General features: G+C 35.6%; 1 protein-coding gene across 2 annotated transcripts in view; it reads left to right on the top strand.

The window, feature by feature from the left end:
- Positions 1 to 9,661: 9,661 nt before the first annotated feature.
- Bank1 (B cell scaffold protein with ankyrin repeats 1) overlaps positions 9,662 to 10,591 on the top strand; it is a 305,105-nt gene continuing 304,175 nt past the window's right edge. The window contains exon 1 of one of the 2 annotated variants that reach the window (XM_046458972.2): positions 9,662 to 9,909. In XM_046458972.2, the coding sequence (XP_046314928.1) occupies positions 9,840 to 9,909 (70 nt within the window). In that variant the 5' untranslated portion in view covers positions 9,662 to 9,839. The remainder of the gene's footprint in view (positions 9,910 to 10,591) is intronic. The other variant, XM_046458971.2, reaches the window with a different exon arrangement.

The raw sequence follows: 10,591 nt of genomic DNA, 5'->3' as shown, positions 1-10,591 counted from the left end.
TATGCCATAGTGTGCACTACCTGTGACGGTACCATGGTATCAGATCTGGGCTCTTTTACCTGATCTCTTACAGTAGCATCTACTTTATAATCTACCAACACCTCTTCTCTCTTCCTTCTGGGAATAATGATCATTTTTTCCTAGGAAATTGTTTTCTCCTAGCTATGTGCTCTGAATTTGTGTCCTCCTGGTAGCCATTATCGATTGGCCCCAAAATAAGCACTTTAACCCAGCCAGATAAATTAGGATGCTCCACACTCTACTTCCCTGAGAAGATTGGTTTTTAAATTAATCTAAGTCAATCAAAGCCTTTTTTATCAATTTTATAGCATTTTTCAGACATTGCTCACATCCCATAAAATTCATCCTTTTATGTTGTTAAATTCTGTGGTTATTAGTATGTTCACAGGGTCCTGCAATCATCACTACCATTTAATTTGAGACCATTTTTATTGACACCCCCCCCAAAAAATAAACTACATACTCATTAGCAGTCACTCTCTGCCTATCCATAACACCAAACCCTTGGCTATCACATACCTACTTTTTTAAGATTTGTCTATTTCAAACATTTCATGTAAATGGAATCATAGAATACATGATTTTAAATGGCTGGCTTCCTTAAATTTAGATAATATTTCCATCTTGTAGCATGTATCAACACTTCCTTCTTTTTGTATTTTGGAATATTTTACTGTATGGTTATACCATGATGAACATTTGAGTTGGACATTTACCTATTTCTCATGTCATGGACATTTTCAACGATTTAAATAATGCAGCTGATTATTTCTGCCTCATAATTTTTAAAACTTGATCTGAGAAAGAACAACTCAAAATCTTTCTTGGTTTGCCTCAACTTAGCATATTTTCAACTTTTTGAGGGAGTTGTTTTAGGGGAAGAGAAAAATAAGCAGAGAGAGTGAGCCAGTCCTCTATTTCCAAGTTTAGTTCTTATTCCCTGTAACATAGTTATGTGATCCCTTAAAATACCCCATTTTACATGAGCGACTTTGAACTGAGTTTCTATTATGTGCATACAAAACAGTTTAGACTAACACACGACTTCACATAAAACCTTAAACAACCCTATAACCAGTGAAGTTATTTAACTAAAGCCCCAAAATATCGCACACTGATCCCTCATTCCATCTCCCTTGTCTCTTTATGGAAATAATCTGCCTGTGGAAATAGCAAAATTCAAAATCTACTGAGAAAATTCACTAAAATATTGAAGGCCTCTTCCCTTTATTTAAGATTTTTTTTCTTGTAAATTAAGTTATCTTAAATTTACATATTTATCTTTATGAGACAGTTTTTTGAGACCTGGGATTTTTCTTGCTCAACTTTATGTTTCCTAGAGTTCTTACAGTAATTAATTCAATGAACATTTATTACTTTTTACATATTAGTCACTCATTTCATATAAGGCTTTTTACTTTATTACAGGAAGACTATATTAATTAAATAAGAATAAACTAAATAAGTGTGCTATGTCAAAAATAAGAATAAGGACAGGGGACAGGAAAGTCAGAAGAAAAATGTCAATTCTATTCAGATCATAGACTCTTAGACCTAAAGGCAAACAGTTAAGCCTTAAGAGGGAATACTTTTTAGCTTCTAAAAAATGTATATAATATTTAAATCAGAGTTAATCCACTTTGTATTTGAGTTTACTAACTAGCTCATTTCAGATTCACAAGCATCCACAAGCCTCAAACTAATTTATACTTTGATTCTTGATTAATCTGACATCTACCAGACAGTGGGATCACTTTTCTCCTTTCTGTTTAAATGGAAATGAAGTAGCTAGGCCTCCTTTTGGAGGAAAAATCATCCTAGGAGCTTACAGACCACGATTGGACCATTCTCATTGGTTATGCTTGTGTGCGAGGAGCTATGAAGTAATAGGTACATATGCAAATCATGAAAAAGATTACACATTCTTCTTACATGTAGCTTCTTTCTTTCTTCTTCAAGGTACTATTTCTGCTAACAAAAATGGCTAGAAAGATAAAAATTGCAATCTATTAATTAGTCACTAAAAGCAGATCCTGTGTTATTAAGAATGAAATGTATAAAAATAATTTTTTTGACAAAGTTTGTTTCTGTGCAGTCTACTGAGTTCAAGGGAAGAAAATTGAAAAAAAATTACTACTGGCTAATGATATTATAATAGTAAAATTATATTAAATATTAAAAAATAAAGTGGCATCAATGCTCTTACAATACCTTTACTGATTTGTTATCTGTGTGTGTGTGTGTGTGTGTGTTTATTGGAATTCACTTGTAAAATTGGTATCAAGTGAATCAACAGTGTCAATGTACCAACTGGAACTTGTCTTTCTCTGAATTTAGACTACAGATTTTATATCAATTAATTCCCTTTTCTAGTACAATATTGGATTTCATTATAATCACTTTGTTAAAAATTACTATTATTTGTAAAAGTAATGTATTCATTGTATTGACAAAACAAGATGTATTTATGTTTAAGTTGAATTTTTAAAACTGTATCAACTCATTATTCCATTTTTAAGATATCTTTATGAATTATATGTTTTATTACATGAAATTTTCATCTTTTATGTTAAAATATTATACATAGGAGATACTCATTAAACATAAACTAAAAAATAATTTTTATTTCTAAATATTCAATTTCTAAGTTTCTTTTCTATTATATTTAATATTTTTTAGCACTTTCCCAAATTTTGTCAGTAGGAAACAAGCTTAGCAAAATTTGCACATGATATTTCCCGCGGCACTCACGGAATTAAGTACATCTTCTGATGGCTTGGCAACATTTTTCAAAATGATCTCCCACTCACATCTCCAGCTTTTAGACAAATTCATTATATTTTACTTCTTTGATTTTATGTCTGTTTCAGACAGTAGCTATACCCAGACAGTAGTTAGATCTATAAATTAATTGCTTATTTATTTTTCAAGGAGAAAAGTGATCCCACTGTCTGGTAGATGTCAGATTAATCATCTCTCTCTTATGTGTGTCTGATCTAGACTCAGAGAAATTACTTCTAAATAATATCTTCTCTTTTCTTCAGAAACATATGTGACATATGTGATATTTTGGATTTCAGATTTTCATGAAGAAATACTTTTCATTTTTCCCAATAATGAGGACCTAGTTTTCCTTCTGTGTTATAAAGAGTCTCCTGACCATACATGAGTTCTTTCAACAGAAGGCAGAGCCCAAGCCCTGGACAGACTGCCATGATTTGACTGTGGTTTGAATGTGATCCCAGAGTTCCTGTGTAGGAAGTTTGGTTTTCAGTGGGGGAATATAAAGAGATAGTGGGACCTTTAAGGGAGGCTCTTAATCATTGGGCCTATGCCTTCAGAAGGGATTATTATAGTTCTCTTGGGACTCCATATAGACCATGGTCTAGTGCTTTGGTTTCCTATTTCATCATGTAATCTCTAACTCATTCACATTCCTGTCATAATGTTTTCCATACTTGCATGAAGTGATGCAGCCAGGAGCACCAATGCTAGAACTAGTGCAATACTATTTGGATTTCTAGTCTCTAAAACTGTGGGCCAAACAAATCTCTTTTGTTCATAAAGTACCATGCCTCAGGGATTTCATTATAGCAATGAAAAATGACTAATATGGAGCCTTCTCCTCATGGATGGTACATGGGGCAGCAGGAGTTTTATATGCATCCTCTTCAAAAGATTAATTGGTTTTACAATGCTGTTCCCTGTGAGGATAGGGAATATATTCTAAGAAGTGTTAAGAAAGAGCAAAAGGAACTTCAGAAGACCTGTCAGAGGTGCTATTCTCTTGGCATTGGTGTCATGTTTTAAACATCTCTGTTATTTACATTTAGAGAATTAAAACTCAATTTTTGGTAAGAATGTTCACCACAAAACTCCATTTTCTGCTCTTACCGCCTCCACCTACCCCCAACTCCTCACTCTTTTGAGCTCTTTTGAAAGAATCTTATTCTAACTTCTTTTTCTTTTCTGAATCAGTGAAGTATCAACTGCAAAGACTTGTTACTTTCCAGGTCATAGTCCAAAATGATTTGGACTTTTGAAACTAACTTTATAGCCTCAAATAAATGTCTACATTTTCTTCTAAATTGTTAACAGCCTACTCACTACTCTATGAAATATTATGGTCGATGTGGAAAATACCTTTTATATTCCCTTCCAATTCTTGGATTGTATCAAGGGGCACAATTCTTGGAACTGCCCTAAGCATGGTAATAGAGTTACACCACTGACTGAAACACATTATCTTTGCTTTTCTTCCTGTTGAAATTTTTCTCCAACCACTTCCTGTTATTGCCTTCTGGCTCAAAACACTCTCAATTTCAATATGTCTCTTTACTATGAATTATGCATAATGGAATCTGCCCCCATAATAACATTACTTATGAGAATACTCTTGAATCTTCTAATGGTCCAAAAGTATTTTAATACCATAGAACCATTTGGTATCATTTTATCACATGTAGCTCTCCACAAAAACTGAAATAAAATGCTGAAAAGGTAGACTGAATTTAAAAGTAAGGGCCATATCTTTTCATGACTGTGTGCTCACTGACCAGCTCTGTATCTGCCACCTGGCAGTGCAGGCTAAACTAAATTCTTTTTACTGAGCTCTTTATAAGGAAGGATAATAAAAACCTAAGAACAATGTTCACTTATTAATCTCACAGAGAGATGAAGCTAACAAGTACTGAGAAATCTATGGTGAATTAGATGCTAAGGAAAACATTCCATTGGGAGTAAGGAATACTGCTGAAACTCTAATTGAATCAATAATTATGGGATAGAAATCGAAGCTAATTATCATAGCTCACAAAGAAAGCCAAAACCACCAAAAAGAGAAATGGAGAATTTTAGATTTCTTAGCATCAAAATGTTTATAGCATAGGTTGTTAAAACCCATTTCTATTAAGCAAGCTTCTTTAGAGCAAACTCAGTTTCACTTTTTAGCACAGTCAGGGGTGTGGGTGGAGGGGTGGTGGTGGTGCAGGCCACAGTAAAAGCAGAAACTTGGTTACTGTTATGTGTCATTCTCATTCTAATTGAAAAGAGATTAGAACGTCTATTCAGTCACTAGAGAACAGATGCAAGTACATAAGGCAAACAGCACCGCAGGAAGGAATATCAAAGAGCTACAGCAACCACTGAATAGAAATGAGATCCTGCTCCACAGGCACTTAGCAAATTAATGCTAAAGGAAATTAAGTATTCTTTAATATATGTTTATTTAGAAGAAGAATGTAAAAAGATTTTTCTTCTAAGGAATCTCTCCAAACAATTTATTATGATGAACATGTTAGTTTCCTATTGCTGCTATGACAAATTACTACAGCTTAAAACAGCACAAATTTATAAAAATTGTGAAGATTCACAGTTCTGTAGGTCAGAGGTCTAAAATCAGTCTCCATGGGCTAACAGTCATGGTGTCAGCAGGGTTTGACATTTCTTTGCCCTTTTCAGCTCCTAGAGGCCACCTGCATTACCTGTCTTGTATGCTTCCCTCCTTATTTCAAAGATCCTTACTCCAATTTTTACTATCTCACTCCATCTCCTTCCTCACTCTGACCTTCCTACCTCCATCTTCTAAGCACCTTTATGATTTATTATACAAGGTCCACCTGGGTAATTCGGGCTATTCTTCCTTTCTCAAGATCCTTAACTTAATTTAACCTTCTATCAAAGTTGTTGTATACCCAGCCAGGTTCAGGAAATTAGGATGTGGGCATCTTTGTGAGAGACAGGGGCATGATGCAGATTTAGTGTTACAGAATTCATCTAAATGTTAGGAAGACTAAGAAAAGAAACATAGCTTCCCAGTGATGACCAAAAATTATTTTTACAAAAACAGTATTATAGTTGGGAATTTTTTTTTTTCAAATGTCCCTGGCATTTGTTACAGTTTTGAACTAGTGAATAAGAAGTATAACACCCTAGAGAAATAATATGACTTCGTGTCTAAGATCTAGATATGTTTATCAGGAAGAAAGTTTTCTGATTCATAAATGGGCTATGAAGTTACAAACCATTTCACTTTTACAATAGATCATTGCTTTAGGAAAGAATCAGTTTTGTTTTAAATGCATTTCAGGATCTAAAAGCATAAATACAGCCAAGAGCAGGAGCGAAAGCATCGAATCTACAAAGGGCACAGGAAATCAGCCACGGCAACTGCAACAGGGCAGCAGCTCTCCCATTATTGGAACTTAGAGTCAGGGTGAGGCCCTTATAATCTCCACAGAGTGGAGTAATAATAAGGGGGCGGTCAATGTGCTGCTAGAAAAAAAGAATGCAAGAGAAGAAGTCAATGGTTCCAAGAGTTTGATATATCCAGACACAAGAAACCAACTGTGGCTAGCACTGTTTTTTTTTTTTTTTTTTGGTCATTCTGTAACAGAGGTAAAATCAGAAACTTGCCATTACACGCTGCTGGTGGCATTGCGACTGAAAAAGCTTCTCACTGTGAGAATTACTAAGTGCCTCTTCCCTGAGAATAAATGTGAACCAAGCAATAACCCAATATTTCACACAGTATCATCTACTTAAGGGAGAAAGCAGGGAGAAAAATAAAAGTCAACTTTGATTAACGATGTGCTTAACACTAAGAAACAAGACCCAAAATGAGTGAAACTTTTTCTAAAATATATTTTCAAGAATGCATTGGGAAAGTTGGAATGCAAAAATTAGATTACCACAGTGTGTGTGTGTGTGTGTGTGTGTGTGTGTGTGTGTGTGAGAGAGAGAGAGAGAGAGAGAGATTGTCTATAGTCTCAACCAAATAGTGCCAAAATTATCATACATTATGAGTGCCATGCATGCCCATTTTTAATGCAACTGATATTTCATTCCATAGAATTATAGCTCTGTGGAAAACCAAAGCAATTTTTCAATGCAGTAGTCTGTCCTTATCCACAGTTTTATGTTCCATGGTTTCAGTTTCACCTGAACAACCATAATCTGAAAATATAAAAAAATTCCAGAAATAAGAAAGATTTCACATTCACATAACTTGTATTATATTATTGTAGTTGTTTTATTTTAACATTACTTATTTTTTTAAATTTCTCACTATGACTCACTTATCAATTACACTTTATCATAGGTTGCATATATAGGACAAACCATATATATAGGGTTTGGTCTATTTGTGGTTTCTATTAGATATCTTGGAACTCACCTTCCAAGGATAAGGGAGGGGGTACCCACTGTATGTGCATATGTATAACCTTGCCTATGATGTCTACAAAATCACTGGCAATGACCTTATATGACTAAAATAAAGGAAGGGTTACAAGTAAGAGAGCAGGCTTTGGATTTAATTCTAGGATTGATTTCCAGTTTTGTCACTTATAACTCTTAAAACCCAGATTCCTCATTTTTGAAATATGGTTAAAACCACATTGTTTTGAGAACCCAATGCCATGAACATTGTGAAACTCTTACATAGTGATTTGGCAAGTGAAATATTTTTCTTAAAAAAAAAAAAAAAGCAGAGTAGCTCTTAACAGCAATAGTAATAAAAAATAAATAAGTCAATGGGCTACATGTTACCTTATAACTTTTGAACAAGAATTGTGTTGTCATTCAGTTCTCAAGTAAAAATAAATAAATAAATAAAGCAGGAATAATTTTTAAACTTTAAGTGGAAGATTTTTAAGATTTTATAACAAAATCTTATGACGTAGATTTGTTTTAAAAAACCAGCTCATAATTTTAAACATATTTAAACTTTCATGTTTTTTTTTCTTTTATCAAGATCATATTCATATAAGCAGTAAAAATGAGCATATGAAAATGTACTTGGTTTTCCTATGCATTGTAAATCTTATTTCCTATATGTGTTATAGGAGACAGTGTCATAAAATTTTATAGCTGGCAGAGTCTCGAATATCACTATTGGAATTTCCTCATTTAGATGAGATATGTAAGGATTGGAAATGCTAAGAATTTCTCTAGTAGCCCAGATAATAAATAATTTAGAGTCAGGGTAGCCCCTAACTGCCATTCCAAGAAGGCTGTTCCATACATGTGACAGATACAATTTGACATCTGAAGACTTTATTTATTAATAAACTTTTGTGTACACTGATGAAAACCTTCAAAGATTTGAATACTTCTTTGAGGAACATCAGCTGGAGTTTTTTGTTGTTGTTGTTATTGTTGTTGCTGTTGTTTTAATTAGTTATACATGACAGCAGAATGCATTTTGATTCACTGTACACAAATGGAGCACAACTTTTCATTTCTCTGGTTGTACAGGATGTAGAGTTGCACCATATGTGTTTATAGCAGTCAAAGTAACTACTGTTGTGGGGATGTAGCTCAGCAATAGAGCACTTGCCTAGCATATTCAAGGTCCTGAGTTCACTTTCCAATACCACAGGAAAAAAAAAAGAAAGAAAGAAAAGAAAAGAAAAGAAAAAGTATATGACAAAGTTGCTATTGTTAGAATTATGTACACTTGGAAATATACCAGTTACCATATTCTTTCCCCCAATGAGTTCATTTAAGAAGACTATGCTAAGAATTTAAATTCATAAACTACAGACCAAAAGTTTACATGTGGTCTGCAACTCAAACTTTGTTTTTATTTTACTGAAGTTTCTGGGTAAACAATCATATGTAGAAGACAATAAACTTGCCGATATCATAATATTTCATAGTTTTTTGCTCTATTATTTCAAATTCACAAAAATAAAATTAATAATGAAGCTAGCAGAACTACTAGATAGGAAGTAAATATATAATAGTTTTCAAAATTTCCTGACTTTTCACATGTTTTTCCAAGTTTTTTACATTATGTTATAAAGTTCTGGTAATATGTTCATCTATGTGGGAAAAGTTAACAGTCTTTTTTTTTCTTGATACTTGATATTTATAATATTCCTAAAAAAAGACTTTTGTAAGAGAAATAGTTGCTGAGCCAGCCTTCCTTTAGGTTTCTTTTATGAGAAGGGAAAGAGAGACATTGCAACCATGTTCTATTATCCAATCTTCAAATTGATCTTCCACTTCAAAAGGCAAATTCCTAATTTTGTATTCCTTGATAGAAGAGGTATTTATTTTCAGACTCCGAAGACAATTACTTTGATATTTTTCGATCTTTGGGATGTAGGGCCAGGGGTGCTGGAGATCATGGCTTGCCAGGCAAGCACTCTACCACTGGGTTATATCCCTGCCCTACCCTAAAAACACCACTATTTAGATCCATGACAGATTTTCCACTGGGCCCATTTCTGAATTGGAGCAAGGGATAGGAAATAAGTTTTATATATGGAATTTACATCATTTTACAACATATGAACCTAATCCAGAAAGTCTGAATAAAATATTTTTTAAAATTACACGTATTTCTCTATTCCCCCTTTCCAACAAATGTCCACCTTATGCATCCCTTATTTCTTCCAGAAGTGGAGGTAATAATATGGAAGTTCTCGAATGCACAAGAAGAGCTAGAGCTACAGTCACAGATAACACAGGTAACATGAGCCTCAAGAGTCCTTAGGTGAAAAAAAAAGGTAAGAAAAATTGGCCCAGGAGTATCATGAGAAACCAAGGCAGTCTTCTGAAAACGGGATGAAAGAGCAAGCCCCTGAACGGTTTCACTTCCTCAGGGCACCCAGCAAAGCCCAGCCCTGGCCTGTGGCCAGAGCCCTGGCTGCGTTTCCGGGGACCTGGGCTACTGCCGCTGCGGGTGGGCAGCGGGCAGGGGAGGGGCGCGAAGCGAGACCTGAGCTCGCAGAGAGTATCTCTCTGGCTTGGAGACTCCAAACCCGGCCGTGCAGGCTGCGGTCCCCAGATCTCTGGCTTCGTCGGCATCAATGCTGCCTGCAGCATCCGGCCAGGGGGGCGGGAGCCAGGACCCGCCCGCCCCCGGCCTGGTGCCCCCAGGTGGGTGCTCTCGCGTTCGGAGGGGCTGGATGGGGGAGCGTCCGGGACGACTTTGGGTACTTTGCAGAGACTAAGGGGCACCCTTAGACAATAACTGCCCTCGGGCCACTGAGAACGTTCCCCGTTCCTCCCGTTACCAGGCAGCCAGGAGAGGTTCTTGTGTCCTCTGGCTTCTCAGTTGGGGAGTCTGCACCCAGCAGGTGGGAGCGCGCTTCCTGTTCTGCCCTGCGGGCAACCACTGGCATCTGCAACTTCTGAGGAGCTGAAACTTTGCAGAGCGTCCTGGACAGTGTCCTGGAGTTTCTAAAATCTCTTTGCCACGTGTGTTAAAGTTCCATGCCATGCCATCTTAAAATTCTATGATCAGCAAAACCTCACGTTTGTAGCATCGCCCATTTACCTACAGTACCTTATAAATTCCAGCCAGGTAAATTGCCAAGATGCCCTGTGACTTGGCTCTCAGGTCCTTGTACATAGAACTTCTACCACCACTGTGCGGGCTACTAACTAGGTAAAAGACAGTCAATTTGGTTGACTATATAAATGGATTTACATTTTCAAATGGATGTTCAGCAATTGTATTCCTTTCTGAAATATTTTCTAATGCTTTTGCAAAGTGTACATTGATTATAAAAAGTGCTCAATATCGAAAGACTAAAAAAAATTCACTAGGGTGTTAATT

This window comes from Marmota monax, unplaced genomic scaffold (assembly GCF_021218885.2).
Source record: "Marmota monax isolate L192 unplaced genomic scaffold, Marmota_monax_Labrador192_F-V1.1 WCK01_AAM20220418_F8-fsc00002, whole genome shotgun sequence".
Classification (NCBI taxonomy): Eukaryota; Metazoa; Chordata; class Mammalia; order Rodentia; family Sciuridae; genus Marmota; species Marmota monax.
Note: the sequence above shows the minus strand (reverse complement) of the source record. Positions and strands in the feature narration are given on the sequence as shown.